Raw genomic sequence first — 21,964 nt, 5'->3', positions numbered from 1 at the left:
CCCACTCATTAAAACAAACCTTGTGTTTTCTTCTCTTTTCCTGCCTAGCTTTCCTCACCCTCACTGCTTGGGGATTGTATCTACCAATAAAGCACTAGCACTGCAGCTTTGCCTCAGGTTGAGTTTTCTAAGTAACCTGAATTAAGACAATACACCTCATCCCAATCATGTCTTCAACCACCACTGACACACTCCCAACTCATTCCCCAAAGTTGATCTCCAATCCAGACTTCTCTGCTGAGTTGTATACCCGGTTAGTTCCAACTGCCAATGGACATCTCCACTTGGACATTCTCACAGGCACCTCAAACTCATTTCTAAAATGAAACTCACAGTGCTGCTCCCCAAACGTGTGCCCTTCTCCTGTGTTTTGGGGGAGGCAGAGATGAAAGACACCTTAAAGGAACTCTCAGTCTGGCTACAGGAGGAGACAGATGGGTGAACTCACAATTACAATGGAAAGAGACACTTACTGGTATAAAGCGATGCCACAGGGGCATGTACCGAAGAAGAGAAGAAAGGCTGCTGTGGGCTAGGCTTGCATGCGTTCTCTCATTTAGCCTTTACCACAGCCCTGTAAGGTATCATTATGCCTATTTTGCAGTTGAGAAAGCAGACCAGAAATTAGAAACCTCGCCAAGGTCGCAAAGCAACTAAATCCAAGCACACCTGAAAAAAAAAAGGTTCATACTCTTTGCTGCTCCAGAAGAGGACTGGAGATTTCCAAAGGTAGCGGTGCCAGAACTGTCTTAATAAATGAACAGGCTGTCGGCTAAGATGGGGTGGGGCAGGGTGGGGGCAGAGAGGTAGAAAGGAAGGAAGGAGGTAACTGGCATTCTTGGCAGTGCGAAGAGGCCTGAGCAATCACATGGTGGCAAAGAAACTGCAGGGGTTCACTAAGCCTAGACCATAAGGCACAAGAGAGGCTGGAGAGGTGGGCAGGATCCAAATCATGGATGGCCTCGTGCACCATTCTAGTGAATTTCAATTTTAAATTCTAGACACTTGGAGGAACCATTTCAGGATTTTGTTTAACTTTTAAATTCCACTTGAAAGAACCATTTCAGAATTTAAACAGAGAATGACACAGCCCAGTGTGCATTTTGGAAAGGTCTCTCAGGCATCCATGAGAATTGGGTGAGAGAGGCAACAGAGGTAGGATGACCATTTCAACGACTGCTGAAATACCCAGAGTAAGAAATTATACACAAAGTTAGCAGTGGAGGGAGTGGAAAAAAGTGAACAGGTGTGAGAGACAGTAATGAAGGAAAAACTGAACAAGACTGGGTAACTAAATTAGCTAAGGAGAGTGGAGAAGCCATCAGATACCCTGGTTTGTGGCTTGTCATATACAGGACGTGGAAAAGATGCTTTCCGTTTTAGACATGCTGACTTTGAGATAGATACCAACGGGCAATTGAATAAATAAGTATGGTATTCGGAAAGCGGTAATGGTGAGAAACCACTACCAAGGCAAGAACAGAACAAGAAAGCCCTGCCCTCTTCTCGTTCCCCCGGGAGTTGCCCAGTCTCGGCCCTTGGTACCTTAACCACCAATGGGAAGGGAGGTCAGCAGCTTAGGCAGAAAGGACAGGAACACAATCCAATCCCAGGGAAAGAACAGTGTGGTCTGCAACTTCCTCAGCACTAGAGGCCAACTTGGAGAGGTGAGGTAAAGACTGTCTGATATCAAGACACAGCCACCCTCCTCAACCAATTCTGGAAGAATTAAGTCCTAATACCCTAAGGTATCCCTTAGGTATATAAAGAATTGTATCCTATGCATCTAGAATGGTATCAGCTCTGTGTAATCCTCGAGAGTACGGAGGAAAGTCACACAAATCGTCTTCTCTTGGAACCCCAGTTGAAAAAGGCTAAGGTGCAGAGCGGGTATCAAAACACCATAACCCACTGACCTTCCCAGAGGGTGCGCCAGCTGGGAACGCGCCCAGCGCTAACGTGTGCCCTGGGCTCCCAAGCTGGAACCTCCTTGTCCTGTTTGCTCCTTTCCCACAAGCAGAGGACCTGACCTAGCTGGAGCTGCTCCTAAGCACTAGGGGTCTCTCCCTCCAACTGGATCAGAGACCTCTGGCAGCCTGCGTAGGATTTCCCCAAGGAGGGAATAGAAGAGAGTATCAAGGGAATTCCCTGGCAGTCCAGTGGTTAGGATGCCACACTTCCACTGCAGGGGGCGCGGGTAACCGGGGCAGACAAAAAAAAAAAAAAAAAGAGAGAGAGACACACAGTATCAAGGAGTCAGCCAACTGAACTAAACTGGGGTTAAGCTCTAAAATGCCAGGGGGCTGCTCATTGGCCTAACGGGCCCCAAATCTAGAAGTGATTTCAGTAGGGGTGGGCCAAGGCCCAGAAATGTGCAAATTTTTTTCAAAGGAGCTCCCCAGGTGATACTAATTTGTAGTGGGACTTGGGAGCAGCTTTTGCAACTTCTATCCTTTCTTACCGGTCTGTTGCTTTGGTCTTCCCTTGCTTAGTAAATGTTCCCTCTGAGAGGCCCCAGATCTTATGGGGAGACTGTGCCAGTGCATCAGAAAGTTGTCTGGGGTGATGATCATACCATTAGCCCAGCTCCAAACGCTGGCCTGAAGAGCAGTGGAAGATCCAGAAAGCAGAGGCAGGCCTGCTGGCAGAGACTACATACTCCTGGCCTCCTAATTCCATCAATGAACTCAGGAGCTGAGCCCGTGGTCTAGCCCTTTTCCCCTTGCTTCGAGAAACTTACTGCACACAAATTTGAGGAACACGGCATTCTACTGGTCACTACAGAGGGAGACCTTCAAATATGACCCAGCCAAAGCCTCCTCAGCATCCCTTCTCCTCCACTCCTGCTCTGAACCAAATGGCCCAAGTCCCACTCCCAACACCACACAGAGGACACTGAAGCAGAAGTGACTTTAATCAAGGGGTGAAGTCCTCAGTCAGGGAGACCTCACTTGACCTTTGGTGGTGGGGTCTCAGCCTACCTACCCACCACGGCCCCTGAGGCTCCTCAGGAAGGAGGGAGCAATTGAACAGCAAGCTCCAGCAGAGGTCAGGGAATGGAAATAGGGGAACCAGGTCAAGGGGCAGGGCACCGACAGGTGGGAGTGAAGCTGAAAGGGGCAGGAACAGCTCTACACAGGCGGCTCTACCTGGGGGCTACCCGGCGGCTAGGCATCAGGCAGAGTGGCACCAGGAGGGCTGAGTGTAGAAGACAGCGAGGGAAGGAGCACTTAGGAGATGAGGCGACCATGGAGCTGGTGCAGCTGCTCCTGGGTGAGCACCAGCCGGTGTCGCTGTCCAAGGCCAGCAGCACACGAGAAGGTCACTTTGCCCATGTATACAGTGTCGTCCTGCTGCTCCTCCTTGGCCTGGGAGTTGGGAAGGGGAAGAGGCCCCCGGGTCAGGGGCCCACTTGAGCTGTGCGCCACGGACAGGGTCCCCGAGCACCGAGACCCTGGGTGGCTGAGGTTTTGAGGCCGCTAGGCTGTAATGACCACATTTTCCAAATCAGAATTGAGGTGTACAGCCTGACAAGGGAGTTTTGAGCCCCTTCTGATGTCGAAAGTCAAAGAAGATGTTTAACTGCTAAAATACTGGAATTTCAGGAAGCAATGCAAGCACTCTTAAGATACTTGCAAGTAAGACTTGGCCAGATTTCTCAGGATGTTCAGTTGTTGGACCTGAGACCCTAGAAGCCTCTTCAAATTCTGGAGGAGGGGGGAAGGACCCACCTGAGCCCTCCATACTGCCCATCGCCCTCCCCCGCTCCCTCTTACCCTGAGGAAGGCTGATGAAGGGAAGGTGGCAAAGTCGGTGGGGACCGTGGCTCCAGGGCGCTGAGACACAGTCTCCTTAAGGACCTCATCCTGGCAGAGGGGAAAAGGATTCATTTAGGGGACGCCCACAGGCTAGCCCAGTACCTCCCTGGTTCCACAGGAAGGACACTAACACCACAGAAGCAGGGACCAACCCTCTTTATCTAATGCTTCTGCTCTCAGCTCCAATCCCATCCCTACCCAACAGCCTTACTTTACAGATACTCACCCTTTTAAGGCTCAACTCAGATTCTAGGGCTTCTAGGAAGCCATTTCCAACCATTCTACTCTGCAGTGGTATCAGCTCTGAGAGAAGCTGTGCCTGAAACCACACACTCTAAAGAGGATCCTAGCTCAACCCATTCTGTTGATAAGAATCTGTTTTCTGTTGATGAGAATCTGTTTGGGAGTGAGGGCAGGCTCCCAAGGCAGGAATCCCGCCTCCCGTTCCATCTCCTCCCCAGTGTGTCACCTAGCACAGGGCTGGGCCCCCAGGAACCCTGGGAGTCCTTGTGGAAATGACCATGCTAGGGGCTCCACCACGGAATGCTCTGAAGTGGGCCCTGTCGGGTGAGAAAGGGCAGGGTCTAAACTAACCTTGAGCTGCTCGATGGTGTCGCTTAGGGACTTGAGCTGAGCCACTTGCTCCAGGAGCTGGGCCGATGGGCTCTTGGCAGCTGTGGGGAGAGAAGGCTAGTGAGGCCCACCAAGGCCCAGGCAGGCAGCTGTACTGGATTAAGGGTCATTAGTGCAGATACTGGACCAGCTCATGGAGTAGACATGTAAGAGATTAGGTGAATCAAGCAAATTAAACACTGAGGCCAAAGTGCAGTGCTAGGAAGAGCCTCTCGGGCGTGGGAATTGCCTGGGGTATGGGGAAGGGGTGTGCTTTTCATCTCAGGATTTGGCTGGTCCGTACCAGGGCTGGTGCGGGTGATGTCCACAACGTGGGTGTGTGCGCTCAGCTGATTCAACGTCTCCAGCAGCTGGTTAGTCTTACGATACAGCACCCCGGCAGCTAGGTCACTGCCAGGGCCCTCACGGGGTAGGGGAGAGAGCTTTGCCACGTGCAGAGGGGGCAGGGCTGCTAAGGATGCCTTCATCTGGGCTCCCTGCGGGGAAGGGGGAAGAAGCGTCGTGGTAACAAGTGAGAGAAGGCCCTGCCATCTGTCATCAACGAGGCAGTGACACTCCACCTCTACCCATCCTCCCTGCGACCTCCTCACCTTGAGGATGCTGTTCTCATGCTGGAGCTGGGAGATGTGCAGCCTCATGGCAGAGATCTGCTGAAGCAGCAGTGGTGAGTCCTTCACCAGCCCGGGGCCTGGCACAGATCCCGGAGCCTGCCCAGGGGCACCTCCTATGGGCACCATAACAAATGTCACGAGCCCCAGGTGCAGGAGGCTCCACCCCTACTCATCCCCTTTCCTTACCCCCTCCTACCTCCAGTCTTGATTGCTCCCAAGGGGGTAGTCTCACCCTGCTCCCCCAGCCCCAATTCCCACCAGCCCTGTTAACCCCCCACCAGGATGGGTCTCTACCTCGCTGCTGTTCTTCTGTGCTCAGGATAGCCCATGGGGGAGCAGGAAAAGAGGAGAGAGGAATTAGATGATCTGGGAGTGACGGGGACATGCCACAGGAATCCTGGGCATGCAGGAAGACGGCTTTCCTAACCACCAGACCTTCTCTAACAACACCCTGCCGCTACTTCTGGGGAAAGAGCAAATATGTGAGGAAGACAGAAAAGGGGAGCCAGGCCACGACACAGGGTGCAACACGTGAGCAAGAGTGGCAGCGGGAGTGCGCGCGGGGGGCAGCGCTTGAGGCCGTTCCTGCCTCCCTGCCTCAGACCCCAGCTCCCAGAAGGGCAGACGGAACGCTCCTGAAACCCTGCTATGTCTGCACCCTTAGTGCTCCCCAGCAGCAAAGCTTAAGTGGAGGATGTAGACACATTCCCACGTTCCTCAGGTGCCCCAGTGCTGAGACAAAAGTCACCCTTTTTTTGGTGTGAAGTTTCCTGAACTAAGAACCAATATTTGTTTAAAGAGCCTATGCTAAAACAACGCAATGCTGTAACTCTGGAGACGCCCCTCCCAAGGAACACGGAGCCGTCTGCACCACGAGAGTCTAAAGTCAAGAAGACGCTTGGTCATTTTCAGGGTCAAGCGGCACCAGTGACGGGGCCTTTGATGACGACAAGACCCTAGGTGAGGCCGGCTGACGAGGCGAGCGCAGCAGGGGAGATCTACAGATCCCGAGGGTTTAATCCCATTACAAGGAGTTTGTCTTCTGGAGGTGAGAAGGGTAAGGAAGAAACCGAAGAGAGAACAAAAACCAAACTACATGGCAGATGAGAACTAACGTGGTGGTGGCCGCCTCCTTGGTCAGGAAACTAAGGAGACTAGGCCTGGAAGCCAGAAAAGCTCCAGGTAAGGAGCCCTGACCACACTAAGAGACCAGGCAAAGGTCAGAACACAAGCCCCAAGTGAAACTAGGAGAATTCAGCAATGGAAGAGACAACCACTCTATAGGGTGAAGCCACGTGAACTCAGTGGGGAAGAAAAAATGCAGTGCCCAAGCAGAGGAGGGATCAAGGGCAAGCACCATCCCCTGCTGTGGACACCACAGCAGTTAGCCCAGCCTGCTGCAGGCTGAGGACCCTCTGGAATACAGGGCTGGGACAGAAGAGCCAGACTGTAGACCCAGAAGGGACATCTACTAGAGTCCAACTGGCACTGTAATTCTGAGCTTCACCAACAACTGGGTAAGGCCCCACTGCCCCACCTTGGTCAGAACTCTGCACATATCTTCAAGGAGAAGTAAAAACTTGGTGAAAGTTGCCAGAGGGCTTCCTTGGTGGCGCAGTGGTTAAGAATCCACCTGCCAATGCAGGGGACACAGGTTTGAGCCCTGGTCCAAGAGGATCCCACATGCCACGGAACAACTAAGCCCACGCGCCACAACTACTGAGCCTGTGCTCTAGAGCCCACGAGCCACAACTACTGAAGCCCGCGTGCCTAGAGCCCATGCTCCACAAGAGAAGCCACCACTATGAGAAGCCCGCGCGCAGCAAGGAAGACCCAATGCAGCCAAAAATAAATAAATAAATTCATTTTAAAAACAAAAAGTTGCCACAGAGTGAAACTGGGCAAGCATGTTCCTGGTTGAATATCCAGGGGTAAAAGGCAGGGGGCAGAGGTCAAACTGAAGCCAAGGGCAGGAGGGGGACCATCCGACCTCCTCTGGGCTAGTGCTGCCTGTCCTACTGCACTCACCACCGGCAATGCCAGACACCAGGGTAGCAATACCCGAGGGAGGGGGAGCCCGGAGCCCCTCGATCGTGCGCTTGGACTGGCTGTTCAATCGCTGCTTTAACTCTGCTTTCTCTGCCTCCAGCTGGTCGATGTCAGCCTGAAGTGCATCCATCGTCTCCTCGAAATCTCTGTGAAAGAATCTGGGCTCGGACAGGGTCCCTTCCCCGTGGCCCCAGCCCCCCTTCTCAGTCCCAACTGGTCCTTGGAGTAGCCCTACTGCTGAGGAGCCAGGGGCAAAAGAGGCTCAGGTTGGGACGAGATGACGGGGATGTCAGTTGGGAAGGAAGAGCGTGTCTGTCCCCCTGGGGAGTCTCACTACAAGAGGCCCCGGGCTAGGTGGCAGGGAGCTGCTGGCTGCTAGGTGGCAGGAGGGAGGGGTGGAGCGAGCAGGGGCCTGGGAAGCTGCCTGACTTCTCCTTCTTCCGCAGCAGCGCCTGGGTCTCCTCCAGCCGAGTCTGGACCTTCTCGATGCGTTCATCTGCATCCTTGGCTGCACTGTCCAGCTTCTTCTCCAGGAGGCTCAGCCGCACGTTGGCCTCACTGAGCTCTTCCCCCTGGACGAGGGCAGAGAGCGTCTGTGCCCTTACCCCTCCCACGGCCCCCCAGAGACCTGGGGTAGACCACGAGATAGAAAGCTTCGTGAGGGCCCGTGAGAACTCGCGCTGATCACAGCTGCCGCTTGCCCCCACTCAACCCCCAGCCCCCCTCAGTTATGATCACCAACAGTCACTGCTTCCCTGTGCCCCATGCTATTTCCTGGCCCCCCAGATCCAGAGCCTTCCCTATCCTCACCTTGATCTTGAGTGACTTCTTCAACTCCTTAATAACTGTCTCTCGATCTTCAAGCTTCAAGCCCAGGCCTTCAGCATCTGTGATCTCTGCACGGAGGGCTGCAGCCCGCAGCTCAACTGGGGGAGGCTAAGGGCAGGGACAGGGGACAGAGGGCAGGGATAGGGAGAGGAGGTCGTCAAGGCACTCCTTTCAGAGATGCAGCCAAAGGGAAAATCTTCTCCTTGCCTTCTAGGCAGGATGGTGCTCCCCAGACTCCTTCCTGCTGCCGCCCAGCCCCCCTCCCACAATTACCAGCAGCTCTCCAAGTCCTGCTCCTCCAGGCCCCTGGAGCCCCTCTCCAAGGAGCGACCCCACCCACCTTGCTGGGGGGCCGTTCTGCATCATACTCTCCCTCCTGCATGGCTGTGGCCAACTTGTTCATGGTACTGATCAAGATGTTGCACGACTGGCGCAGACACTCATAGGGGCTGCTGGAGGGGGTTCCGTAGATCTGCAGGTGCCAAGGGCAGTAGTGAAAACCCCACACTGGCCACCTGACTGCCCCATTACCACCTTCTGCTCAGCCTTCCCAGCCCACCTGCTCGCCTGCTTTGAAAGCCAGCTCCTCCAGGGCAGCCACAGGCAGGCCTTCATTCTCTGCCAGCGGGGCAATGAGCTGGGCAGCAGCAGCGGCCACCTCCTGCAGCACAGCCACCACCCACGTCAGGTGTTTCCTGCAGTCCAGGAGTGTGTCGGACACCTGTGCAACAGGCCAGAGTCAGGAGCCCACTCTGGGCCCAGCACCACAGCTCCCAGCTACCTCAGAACCATTCTTGTCCCCCGACCACATCCAGATCCTGACGTGGGGGGCCCCTCCTGGTTCTACTTGGCTTCCTTCCCACCCCCCCTCACAGCCCAAACCTGTGGTCCAAAGGCCAGTGCGGCTGGGATCCCAGGAGCATCTGTCCCTGGCATGCGCCTCCGGATCTTCTTGCAGAACTGGCGGATGTCACTGCACGAAGTTTCCAGGTCCCGCAGCAGGAGGGCAATATCTGAAGCCTCCTGCCCACCCTGCTCAGGGAATAGGACACAGACGGAGAGGCAGGTCAGCACCAGGGCTGGGGCGAGGATGTGGGGACGCAAAAGGAAGAGGAGCTCCGACAGACCCAGCTGTGCCCTCACCTGCAGGAAGGCCCGCAGCCGGCCCACCTCCACACTCATGCAGTCCAGGGCACTCTGCGTGAACTGTGAGGACAGAAGCAGGTGGTCGTCAGCCCCCGACGGGAGCCCTTCGCCCCACCGCCATCTCTAGGAAGTCTCCGCCCTCGGCTGGCCCCCATCCGTAAGTGGGTCCTCTGGCTTCCCTGATCTGCCCTTAGTGACCCTGTTCCAGTCTTATGTGACACCCCTTGACGTGTGATCTGCTGTCTTCCATTTCTGATCTCTATAAGGGGCTCAACCACTGGCCCAGACACCTCACCTTAATGTGGTCAGCCAGCTGTATGGTACTGTCCTCCGGTTGTTCAGAGAGGTGGATGCTGTACAGGTGCTGAGGAGGGATGGCAAAGAAACAGACAGTCTTCAGGCCTCGGAAGAATGGAGAACTCTTCCCAAACTGCAATTCGACCCTGTCATCATGGGACTCCAGAGGTATGAGAGCATCCAAAACCCTCAAGGAGCTGCATCCTAAGGTGAGTCCATCTACGAGCCTCAAGCCATCAGCCTGGGACATACAACCTTGGCTACACTGGCAACAGCCTCCAGCAGAAGAAACCCTCCCTCCCTCCTGTGCCAAGGCTGAATTCTCGCCCCAGACCTGGTAGTACTTGATGGCTTTGGTGAGAGGCTCTACGTTGACAGTCTCGTCCAGCTGATCCTTGTGCAGCAGCTCAATGAGAAAATCCAAGGAGCGTTCGTGGGCACTCATCTCAGGGTAGAGGCTGCCCACCTTCTTATACATGTCCACGCTGCACTGAGAGAGGGCACTAGAGACCAGAGAAGGGCCCTGTGAGGCCACGGTCTACCAGGCAATCTCAGTTCCAGCCAATCTGGGACCCGTGGCCCTGGAGTAGAGGTCAGGGGTTACTTACTGCTCATAACGGTGGAGTGTGGCCTGCAGCAAACTCAGCGAATACACCAGCCCAGCAGCAAAGCTGAGCTGCTCCCCCACAGCTCCTCGAAGTCCTGGCCGCTCTGAACAGTTCTCACTTAGTTCAAATTTCTCCTGGGCCTGCTTCCGGATTAGCTCCGCCTGTGGGAAGAAGCACCAGAGACCTGGGGCTCAGAGCAGAGGATGGAGAACGCAGACTCAGGAATATAGCGAGCTGAGCAACTATGCAGGGGGCATGGATACATGGGGGAGAAAGCAGAAACAGCTCTTAGATGGGCAGGGACTATCACATGGGGAAAGGGTAATGATGTGATTACTGGTGGTTATGAAGATTTGAGATGTGGGGATGAAAGGGTGGCAGGACCAGTGGGACCAAGCTCTTTCCCGCCTTAAAGCTGCTGCTCCTGCTGCCTCTCTACCTAGAATGCTACCCTGACAACTACCTCCCCACTAACTCCTGGTCATCTTCTAAGTCTCGCCTCAAATGTCACTCCCTCAGTGACACCCCTCTGTCTGAATCAGCTCTCCGACCGTGCTCTCAAAAACGCCACCTCCCCTTCAGAACACGCCATCTGTAACACACATCCATCTGTGGCGTTGTTGACCGTGTTCCTCCACTACATCATAAACCCTGTGAGCAGGGAGAGTGACTGCTATCTTCACTTGGCATCCTCAATGCCTGGTTCACAGCAAGTTCAGCAGATTCCTGTCGGGCACGTGATTGATAGATCATACCTTGCAAATGAGACGAGGCATGAGCAGCAGCACCAGGACGCAGTCATGGTCCCCGCCTGGCCGAAGGAAGCTGTCAGGCATGAAGGCTGTCAGCAGGGACATGTGCCGGTTGGCCTGTGCCACCTCCATCTGCCTCAATTCCATCTCAATTGCCTGTGAGGTAGACAGGGAGGTGGGCTCTCAGCCAGGCTGCAGAGAGCCTCATAACCACCATGCCATGCTCCACCACGTCCCCCGCTTCTAGGACAGGCCCAGGCCAGAAGTCTTCCAAACCACCACACAAAGCACCCCCCCATCCAGGAAGCTGAAGCCCAGAACCCCACACCAGATCAGCCCACCGCCACACCCAGGCTGGGGTCCCCAACGCTCAGCCCTCTGCGACCCACCCACTTTCCTGACCTTGGCATGGGCCTTAGTCTCAGCAAACTTGATTTTGAAGTCAAAAGTCTCTGGGGGTGGCTGCTGCTGCCTCTCCACAGTTGCTTCCTGCTGGTTTGTCAGTTCCCGGTTCACATCCTGGGAACAGGGACGGACAATGAGGCACAGCTGGGTCCTCAGGGAGCCCCGGGGAGATGGTGGGCAGAGAGTAGCGGGTATGCAGGCACCTGCAGGTGGGCGGTCAGCTGGCGATACTTCTTGATGGTTTGCTGATAGTCTGCCACCGTCTCCTGGGCCGCCTCCACACGCTTCTGGGCCTCTCGCACCCGAGCACCCGCCATATCCAGCTGCTCCCGCAGCTCCAGTTCTGTCTCACGGGCATTCTCCTGCAGCTCATCGTTCATTTCATTCATGGCTTCCTGAGGCCACAGGGGAGTTGAGGCAAAGGAAAGGCAGAGTCAGGGGAGCAGGCCAGGGTGGGTTCACTCACCACGCCTCCTACTCAAAGGTCAGGGGTTACATGTCAGCCCTTGTCTCAGCAAGTCCCTTCCAAATACCCTCCATCAGGGTCATGAGTCAGAGTCTGCTCTTCTCTTACCAAGTCCCCCACGGTTTCTCTCAATTCCCGCACTTTCTCTTCCAGATTCAGGTTCCGGTCTGTCAGCATCTCCACCATCTCCTCGGCACCCAGAGCAGCGTCCACCTGTGTTACAGAGAGGGAACAAGGAGAAGGGCTGAAAGGTGCCTAGAAACAGAAGGCACCAAGAAGCGAGTCAGTGGAGGTGCTCTGGGCAAGGCGCCGGGCTCCCCACACCTGCTCCTTGAGCTCATCAATGGTGCTCTCCGCCTGGCTCAGCTCCTCCTGCAGACGCTCCCGCTGTTGCCTCACAACTTCCAGCTCTTGGTTCTTCTTTTCCATGAGCTTCTGGAGTTTCACGTGCTCCTGCTTCTCGGAGGAAGAAAGATCCCGCATTCTGTGGGAAAATGGGGAGAGAGAAGAGAGAGTGCGTGCGTCGGAGTCACCGGGTGGTGGGCGCTCTAACTCATCTGGAGACAGGAGAGGGAGCCGCGCCGCGAGAGGACCTACCTCACTAGGGCATCCTTTAGGCGGGCGTTCTGCTCCTCAAGCTGCTTGAGCTGATAACTGGACGCAGCGCCATCTGAGCCTGGGGAAAACCATTAATACTTTCAGACAAAGTTCCAACCCCACCATTTGGCCCCCGGCAGCTCCTGGCCCCTTACCCTTCTCTTCAATCTCAGCCTTGAGGATCTCCAAGTCAGTGGTGAGCTCGTCCACACGCTCCTTCAGCGCCTCCACCTCTTGCTGTAGGGACTCAGCCCGCTCTTCGGCCATCTCCTTATCCAAAGTGGCCATCTCGATGGCATCGGCAGTGTCAGCCATCTCCTCCATGTAGCGCTCCTTTGCCTCTAGGGCCTCCTTGGCTTCCTGAAGAGTGGAGGTCGGTTGGGGTACAAGCACAGAGCTGCCTTATGCACCCTTTCTCACAGGACACTCCAGGCTCCAGTTTCAGCTTCCAATACACTTCCTTGGGCCCCGTGCCTCCCCAGACACCCTCTTCATCCCAAGTCCCACCTTCCGAGCCTCCTTGAGGCGCCGTTGCAGGTCTGCCTGCTGCTCCTGCATTTTGCTTTTCCATTCCTGCACCTGCTCCAGCTGAATCTTGTGTTTCTCCAGCTCTTTTAGCTTTGCCTTGTCTTCTGCACGTTTCAGCCGCAGGGTCTCCAGTTTCTCCTCCAGGTCCCGCACTTGCGCCCTCAGCCCCTCCTCCTCCTGCACAGGAGAGACCCTTCAGTCTGTGCACAGCCTCCCCCGTTCCCCCATCAAGACTGAGCTGGAGTGGAGAGGACAGGAATGTGTGCAGACATCATTCCAGGCCCAGGGCCAAAGCAAGTGGCACACAAACACCTGAGAAGAGCCTGATACATAAGGGGAAAGTGTGAAAGGGCAGCTTAGTCAGTGATGCGACACCTGTATGCTGGGTCCCCCACTCTTCTAATCCAAGTTCTGGGTCTCCCCCAACCCTGGGAAACTTCGAAGACCCTGCTAGGGGTCATAGGCCCTTCCGTGTCTTGGATCTTCTTCACTCCAACACCAGACCTTACCTTAGACGGGGAAGGAAGCGGTGGGGCTGCTCCAGGAGAGGTGAGGGCTGGCGTGGGGATGATGGGTGCCGCCAGCGGAGTCTGAGCTGGGGTGCTGGGCTCACTGCTGCTCAGCTCACCTGCTGATGCTGAGCCAGAGGGGCCCAGGGAACTACTGGCCCCAGCTACCCCAGTGCTGGCTGGGCGGGTGGGCTATTCAGACAGGGTAGGGGCAGACCAGAAAAAGTGTAGGGGACAGGGGTGGTGAAAGAGAGTAAGACAGAATATGAGAATACGGTGAGGGAAGTGACGGAAAAGGAACAAGGCAGAGAGTATCAAAGCACAATGCGAACAGAGAAACAGTGATGGGCAGAAGGAAATGACACAGTCAGAGACAGTGACAAAGGACCGGGGCAGAGCGGGGGTGAGAGGATGGCCGGGGAGGAAGGGATGGAAAAAGACATAAGATTACAATGCTCCTCCCTTGGCACCGACTCCACATTCCTCCAAGCTCTGGCACTAACCCTTCAGAGCAGAATCCCTGACTCCCCAGACCATTCCTTTTGTGACCCACTTGTGATCATTCTAGCAATTTCTTAATACTCCCAATCCCATTGTTGCTCTGGGCCTGTGCCTTCCTCCCCCAGAGGGAGAAAGTGCCTCAGTGTCATTCCCAGAGAGAAAGAACAGATTGATCTCTAACTTTCATGTTCCCAGAGAAGGCTGGGCTAAAAGTGGGGGCACTAGGCCCCCCAGCTCTTTAAATCAAGCTGATTCTCCTTCCCTTGATCTACTTCAGGGGACCCTGCAGGTAAAAGAGCCAGGGTGAAAGTTGTCATCCTTGGCTCCCCTCTGAAACAAGGTCAGTACAGCCAACCCATCTGTCACCTCCCGCCCTCCAAGACAGAGGGGCTCTCATCAGATGACACTACCCAGGCCCCTGTGGAGCTGAGGCCCTGGAGCACACAGGCCTGCCCAGTGCTCCTCCCTGCGGGGCTGAGCCCTGAAGCTCTCCCGACGGCTGACACTCAGAGACCACATGCCCAAAGCCTTTCACAGATACACCCACCTCCTTATCTCCTGACATTTACACTGCCAAGTTCTTTTTCACCTTTCCTCCAATCCCCGCCCCTCCCCCAACACACACACACACACACACACACACACACACACACACACACACACACACACACACACACACACACAGCTGGTCTAAATGCCCTTCTTCAAGAAAGCCTACCTTGATTAACTACAACCACTCTAGTTTCTCTTCTGCACTCAAGCTACCGGCTCAGACACCCTCCTAAGAGCCGGAAGTCACTTTCCCCGGAGGGGCCTGTCATTACCCTCAGTCCCCTCACTCCCCTTAAGAGAACCCAGGATACACTGTGACCAACTTATACTTGCTCATACACATGCCCACATACATGCACACGCCTCAACTGAGTGTGTGTACACTCAGCAGTAGCTTGTACAGAGGCCTGCTTTTCCTCACCTTGGGCCGTCGGGTTGTAGTCTGGACAGGCAACAGGAGCCAGAGGAGGAGTAGTCAGGAAAGAAAGGAGAATTGACAGAAAGACAGCAAAAGGGACAGCAATGAGAGCAGGAGCCACAGGACCGAGGCTGCGGGTGGCGGTCCCGCCACTCCTCCCCCATCCCCACCCGCCCCCGTCATCCAGTGAACCACCTCGCTCCCGTCCCAGGAACTCAGGACTCCTAGTTCCCGTTACTTCCCTCTCCCACTTCTGTCCTGCCCTTGCAGACCTCACCCGTTCAGACACCCTGGAAATCCTGGAAGTCCCTGTCTCCTAGGCTGAACCACAGGAGACCAAACTCGGCAGCTGGTGAAGACCACTCCTTCCGCAACAACCTCTCCCGCTCCAGCCCAGAGCCCCGCCCACCCACCACTCCCAAGGACTTTCCAGGTCAGCCCCTTCCTTCACGTGCTAGACTCCACACAGGACTCCCTAGAAATACCACGTGACAAGAATGATGCTAGGAGCCCGAAGTGAGCGATATGAACCCAGCAGAGGGAGATCAGGCCCCCAAGGCAGCACAGCGCCACTGTATACCCCACCCCCACCCCCAGGACCAGTTCCGGTAGCAATTCCCTTCCCCAGGGCAGAGGGCTCAGGTGTCAGGACCATGAATACTGCATGAGCCAGAAGCCCAGAGCTCAGCAAAGCAACCCCACCCAGCTGCAAGAGAAGGGGGGAGGGTGGGCAGCAGCACAGGGAAACTGCTGCCCTAAACCAAACCCAGAAACCCCTCAGGTTACTGCGAGGTGCTACAGATGATCAACTCCACCTCCCAAATAATGTTCCCGACACCCAGTGTCTCACGGCCTGGCAAAGGCACGATGCGGCCTGGGCCCTGCTTCTAGGTCTCCCAAGGAGACCAACGCCCACCTCTGCTACCCTGGGCTAAGCCTCCATAGCTGTGCATCAAAGACTATTCTAGGGAAAGACCCCTGACACAAACCCCAGTGGGCCAGGGATGCTGGTATTACAACCAAGAGTCATTCTAGCAAAGGTTGGGTGAGGTAGGCCTGCTAGAGGCACAAAGACATCTGGACCTGCTTCCCAAGATTCTCGCATAGGAAATGCATCCGGAGCCAGTTTGCAGCAAAAGCTGCCTGAAGCCCAAGCCTGTGAGGCCACTGGGTACAAGGCCCAGAACACAGATTCAAAGCCAAAAGCAGGCAGGCCAGGGAGCAAATGCCCAGGGTGTGGGGCATGGCAGCGACACACACCTCTCCCTGCCCCCCACCTTCATCACCATCCTCTTCCCCCAACCAGGTAGACAGACGAAGTCAATCAGCCCCCACCCCCACCCCAGCAGCCTGCTGCCACCATCACGCTGGCAACCCAGCAGCAGGACCAGAGCAAGCAAGAGTACCTTTCGGGCTGTCGGTGCCTGTCTCATCATTGCAGAAAACCAAAGAAAGCCAGGAGAGGAGAGAAGGAAGGACAGAGGAAGACGGACAAACACCGAGGAAGGACAGACGGAGGGCGGGGGGGAAGAGACCGAACAGAGGGAAAGGCGGCGGAGACAGGAGATTAGTGCATCAAATCCCAACAATGCAGCCTCAGCTTCCCAGGCCAGCAGCTTCCCAGCTGGCAAATGGCTGCAGCTCGGATGCAGAAGCCCCCACAGGGGCGCAGTGGGGACAGCCAGGCTCCGGCAGGCACCGGAGAGGTACCCGGCCTAGTTCGCCAGCTTAGGCTGATGGCAGCCTCAGTGGCCGCAGCAGCAGCTCCACCTGACGTCATGCACCCACCCTCCTCTGCCCCACTAGGGGTGGAGACACTGCTCCTCAGTCACCTAGCAACCACCAGGCTCCGACGGGCCCCTCCTCCTCCTCCTGATTGGACAAAGTCCTCTGCTGAACCCGCCCTGCTTCCTCCTCCAAAGAACAGGTTCTGGCTCCTCCCTCTCCTTCCCTCTCCCCCAGCCCCAAGAATTTGCTCCAAGAAATTGGGCTAGGGGCCATCCCATTTCTGGGATGACCCCTCTGGGACCAGGGTATCACTGCACAGGGACACAGGGCCTCACCGCTTCATCAGGCCTCTCTCATACTCACACTCCCCTCTGTCCACAACCCCATCAACTCTACTGCTGTCTCATACACACGGACAATACCCTTATGGTGGCTCATCGGGCACATGTACCCACGGCACTCCTGCTGCATCAGCTCTGCAGGGCACACTAAGAAACCTGGGGAACGTTCCATCTGGGCTGCAGCAGCTCTAATGACAGTGTTTGGCTCCTCTCCCAACTCTACCCTTGTTGTAGGTTAAAACCCGTCTCTAAAGGGCTTCCAGAAAGGGCTGGGCACCTTGCAGAGACATCTGGGTTCTCTCTTCCACCCTCCTCCTCAAAGTTCCTTCTTTTGTTCTGGTGCTAGCTCCCTGTTCCCTGGGCTAAGTGATGTGCTGTGACAGAAGCACTGGAGAGGAAGACCCAGGGAGGACTTGACTACTTGACTGACACTCTGTGTCATGAGCCAAGAAGGTGCCACATCCCAGCACAGGCAGCCGAGGCTAGGCTCTGCCATATTTCCCTAGGCAGCTGCCAAATCCCCAAGATTTGGGCACGGCTCAGGTCCCTTCTCAGGGTCAAGTCAGACTGCGGCCAGAACTCCTCCACAGATATCAGACTGCAGGTGCATCCTCTTCTCTATTCAGGGGTCTGATGGGAGATGGGAACCCCAACCTGGAGCCAATAATCAAGGGAAGAAGCCAAGTGTCTGGAATGGGTCCGGCATCCTTTTGAGAATTATTTTCCTTTTTATATCTCCATTCCCTCCCAAGCCAGGACCCTAAAGCAAGTATCATCATGTTGTCTCTTCCAAGGCAAAACTCCAAAGTGAGGACCCACCACCAACCAGAAGTCAAAAAAAAGATATTTTACTCTCCCCTCCACTGCCCCAATCTAGTAGCTCTCCATGCAAGGTCAGAAGGGCCTGAAACAGGCTGGTGACAAGGAAATCACAGAATCGTACATACAGCACAGCACATACAGGTCTGACAGGCACATGCAGGTCGGAGACAGCTTGGGCATAGCCCCAAGGCGTGGGCTGGTGTGAGGAAGTGGTCATGGCAGCAACTTAAGACTAAAAGAGTTTCAGGGGTGTGGGAGGTGTGGGAGGTGGGCCTCAGGCACACCACCAGAGGAAGGAAGAGGCAGTGAAAGACTGACAAGAGCACGGTGAGGGTGGGCATCCGTGGCAGCACCCACCGAGACAGGAACGACACAGGCTTTTCAACTCAGGACTGTGCTTCCTGTGCTCTGTTCCCTGACCTCCCACCCCCTAACCTAACCACCTCACTTGGTACTTTCCTCACCTCCAGACCCCCAGTCTCTCCTCCCACTGCCCCCCAAGCTGAGGCTAAGTGAGAACCCACTGTAACCCAGTAAATGCTCTATTCCATGCTGCTACTGTTTACAGTCAAATGCTTGGAGTCTCTGACTAGACGTCCTGAGGCGACGGGCAGGAGTGTGGGAAGGGGTGAGGATCATCCCTAATGAGTACTACCTGAGCTTGATGTCCTTGCACCCCTCAAAGGAACTCTGAAAGCCAAGGCTGCCATGTCCTCTGGCCATCCCAGCCCCAAGGTCACACACACATGCATGCAGCCCAAGGACATGCAGGACAGCTGGGGAGGGGGCTCATGGCCCTAACCCACCCAGGCACAAATAGTAAACACACCACCTTCTTAGGCTTCAGGCCCCGCTGCATGAGGAGTAGGAAAGGGCAGAGTTAGAGAACAGAGTTAAACACCACTGTGCTAGCTGGCCAGATATCTTGGGTGTAGGAATTAAGACCAACTCAGGCATACCCAGGTATGGGGGGAGCCAGGTCACTGTCAAATCCAGGGTAAGTGAGACGAGGGCTCCCTTAAGGATCAGCTTCCAGGAGGTCCACACCCTGACCCAGAGGAGCTGGAGAATCTGGAGCCCCACCTCACACACCCTGCGCTGCGCAGCGGAGGGAGGCTCCAGCAGGCCCTCTGCGTACAGCCTGAAACAGGGGGCAGAGGGTCCAGCTCCTCTCCACCCACTTGTGAAGAAGAAAGCACCTTCTCTCTCCAGTTCTTACCTTACCCCTACCCTACACCCATCAGATGTTGGCAGCCTTGGATACCAAAAGGTAGGGAGTTGGCAACAACACTACTGGGGTCAGACCTGTCCTCCCTTTCACCCCCAGCCTCCGTTCCAATTGATCCAGAACTTCTGGGCCTTAATAGCTTTTTCCCCGATACCACCCTTACACCTAAAGCAGCAACGCATACCCAGAAAGCTTCCTTCTCAGGGCGGATGGAGACTGGAAGGCTAACTCAATTTACTCATCTATTGCTTCTACCTGCCTGGTATTGAGTCTCCCTCCTCCCTTTCTCCTTTCCCTCTTCCCTCTACTATCCCACCCCCACCCGTAACCACTTACCAGTTTGCTGGTCTTTGCATTTGAGTCAGTTCCCTCTGTAGGATGCAAACAGAAACAAAGTGTGTGTTTGCGTAGAGGGGTGGAGGCAGAGAACAGCATGGCAGGTTAGGCAGGATATAACAAGGGAATATGGCGGTGATGGAGACTCTCAGGATCCACTGTGGGCCCTTGTTCTGGGGCGAAGTCCTGGGGACTCCTGGATGTGAGGAGGCAACTTAAGTGGGTGGTTACCTCTTCTGAGGACCTTTGAGGCAGAAGAGTCAGGTGTCTCTGGGGAAGTAGTATCTGCTCCATCTTCAAAAACCTGGATCTGAGGACACAGAATAGACTCAATATAGCTAGATCAAGGCTGGATGTAATATGGGCCCCTCCCCAGGCCTTAAGCAAACCTGGGGTACAGGGCAGCTTCCTTAAGTACAGCTCTTAATCGTCCCTCCCCCATTACCTCCCACTCTACCAACCAGAGACTTACGCTCATGCCCAGGAAAAAGGAGCACCAACACAGCAGCCGCACACGCAACAGAGCATGCACGTACACGTACACACACACACACACACACACACACACACACACACAGCAGCAGGAGGTGCGTACCTGGGACTGGCGCACGAAGATGCCGTGCCCGTCGTCACACGTGAAGTACTTCCTGCCTTGCACAGTCCCATCATTCTTGCCCTTTGCTTCATCCAGGATCACACCTACCCACTTGCCAGTGGCAAACAGCGTGGCTCCAACATAGGCCACAGTGCCACGGTAGCCTTTCCCAATCACCTCCACGCGGGAGCCCACTCGCAGAGGCCGGGCACTTGTCTCTGCACTCATTCTGCTGCCGCTGGGAGTCTGAAAGACACATGCAAACCTACATAGTTAAAAAGCCTCAGGTCAACGGTGTCATCCTAATATATAAGAAAGGCCCCAATCAGGATCCTGGCCTGAAAAAGGATCAAAAGTCACTTCCCTGAACCCCATTCTCAAGGTAAAGTGTCCCCCCGCCACCAAATTCCCTTTTGAAAAAATGTCAGTACTGTGTTCTAAAACTTCTCCAAACGCCTCTGGAATCTGCCAGAATTTTTAAGAGATTATACTTAAATTTAATAAATCAGAATTCATTGCTAGATCTGTGAATGTCACCCCACACAGCTGCTTTCTCAAGGAGCAGTGCCCCCTAGGAGGGGAATGAAGCTCAAACAAATAACTCAGTTTAGACCAGGCTCCCCACAACACAGTGCCTGACTCAAAAGCCTGAGCTGGGAAGACAGGTGAGTCAGCGAGTGACCCCACAGAATCCTGTTCCCTCCCTACTGCTGCCTGCCCTCCCTGAGGGCACACAACTGTGCCTCCTTCCGGCCCTTAAGTCACTACCACTCCTTCCTGACCTGACTCCCCCCAGCACCACCACCAGCAGCACACTCCTAGATGCCTCACCAAGCCCATCCAACGATTTACTCCCTTCTCCCTGGCCTCAGCCCTGTTCTATCAACTCTCTACCCACAAGTTCTGGAGAGCCTTCACTCATGCTATGTCGCTATAAAAAGAAAAATAAAGGCCAGGTAAATCGGGTACCTCAGATCTGTCCCCCATCTGTCCCCCAGACTCTGCCCAGTGGTTCAAATGGATGGCTTATCACCCTATGCATGGTGATAATGGACAAGGCAAGGGAATAGACTAAACACTGTCCTTGGGAAGCTCTCGTCTTCTGACGTACCCGTGATGACAGGACAACATGAAATTAGGCTCCAAATAGGCCCATGGCTTAGAAGAAAATCACACCTAAGCCACTTTTAGCAATAGCAGCTCTATGAACCAGGGGCCTTGCAACAAACAGAGAAGGAAGCTGAAGAAGTGACAGCAAGGCCTTGAGGACTCCACAGGGCCCCCTTCTGATGCCCCCACTTGGCTTCCTAAGAGAGCTCTGCCAGAGCCAGTGACTCCCTAACTCTCTTCCCCAAAGAGCTCATCCAAGAAGGTGAGGGTACCGTTCCCAGGGGCTCCGAGAGGCCAGATCATACCTGGGACAGCCGAGTGGCTCTCACGGACCTGACAATAAAAGGAACTGGCAGTGACATCAGGGCCCCAAACTCAGAGACGCTCGCCAACCTCCTAACCCTATAAGCCTCTCAGAATCAGGTGGACACAACAGTGGCTACAGATTCAATCTCAGTCAGAAGAGCAAGAAAGCGAGTGACAAACAACAAAGCAGCTCTAAAGAAAGACTTCACTGAAAGGCCATTCCAACCCACCAACCCCATCCGTAATCCCCAAGATAGTCTGGCCCCCTCAGGAACCTCTGGCCTGAGGTCCACTTGGAGTCAAAGGTCAGGCCTCACCAGTACCCAGACAGGGCCCAACTCTGGGAAGGGAAGCCTGTGCAGTCCCACACGGCCAGGGCCGCCGCGAGTGGCCCCAGCCTAGCTCCCGCCTGCCTCCCCACCCCCCACAGCAACGTCCACGGCCACCCAAGGCCTTCTGCAGAAGCCCTCCCGTGGCCATCCCAGGTCAGGACCACTTACCCGGCTGTACACGTGCCTCTTGCTCTGGGCCATGTTGCTCAGCCAGCCCGTGCCCCCTCCCCCAGCTGGCCAAAGACAGAGAGAAAAGGCAGAAACCTAGGCAGGAGGGTCAGGGCTCCAGGCCCTCATGGACAAACACAGAAGCCAGCGAGCGTGGCCCTCCCCAGTCCATGGGCCTCCCTGGGTGGCCTACTGGGGTAGGGCTGGGGACAGAGATGGGGGCTGAGGAGCAAGTCCCCTCTGCTGCTGGAGGATTCCTGAACCCAGAGACACCGAAGCC

General features: G+C 55.2%; 1 protein-coding gene across 8 annotated transcripts; it reads right to left on the bottom strand.

Annotated features, from left to right (window-relative positions):
• Positions 1-2,896: 2,896 nt before the first annotated feature.
• Positions 2,897-21,717, bottom strand: DCTN1 (dynactin subunit 1; the record flags this gene model as incomplete). Of its 8 annotated transcripts, XM_079721150.1 has the most annotated exons (32): positions 2,897-3,368; positions 3,777-3,866; positions 4,413-4,492; positions 4,735-4,927; positions 5,042-5,175; positions 5,357-5,371; positions 7,091-7,257; positions 7,541-7,683; positions 7,922-8,047; positions 8,280-8,411; positions 8,499-8,660; positions 8,822-8,971; positions 9,083-9,145; positions 9,381-9,449; positions 9,717-9,885; positions 9,991-10,151; positions 10,746-10,898; positions 11,145-11,261; positions 11,351-11,542; positions 11,722-11,826; positions 11,938-12,097; positions 12,211-12,289; positions 12,366-12,570; positions 12,718-12,915; positions 13,248-13,439; positions 14,722-14,742; positions 16,125-16,142; positions 18,442-18,462; positions 19,174-19,208; positions 19,405-19,483; positions 19,769-20,014; positions 21,685-21,717. In XM_079721150.1, 32 exons carry the CDS (start codon positions 21,715-21,717, stop codon positions 3,231-3,233), a joined length of 3,846 nt encoding a protein of 1,281 aa, XP_079577276.1. In that variant the 3' UTR covers positions 2,897-3,230. The 8 variants fall into 8 exon arrangements, with proteins under 8 accessions (XP_079577276.1, XP_079577279.1, XP_079577277.1 ...); XM_079721153.1 differs by lacking the exon at positions 5,357-5,371 and having other exon boundaries at positions 7,082-7,257; XM_079721151.1 differs by lacking the exon at positions 18,442-18,462.
• Between the last annotated feature and the right edge of the window lie 247 nt (positions 21,718-21,964).

The sequence above is a fragment of the Hyperoodon ampullatus genome (genome assembly GCF_949752795.1).
Source record: "Hyperoodon ampullatus genome assembly, chromosome: 15".
Taxonomy (NCBI): domain Eukaryota; kingdom Metazoa; phylum Chordata; class Mammalia; order Artiodactyla; family Ziphiidae; genus Hyperoodon; species Hyperoodon ampullatus.
The sequence above is the reverse complement of the archived record's forward strand: the minus strand, read 5'-3'. Positions and strand labels throughout refer to the sequence as shown.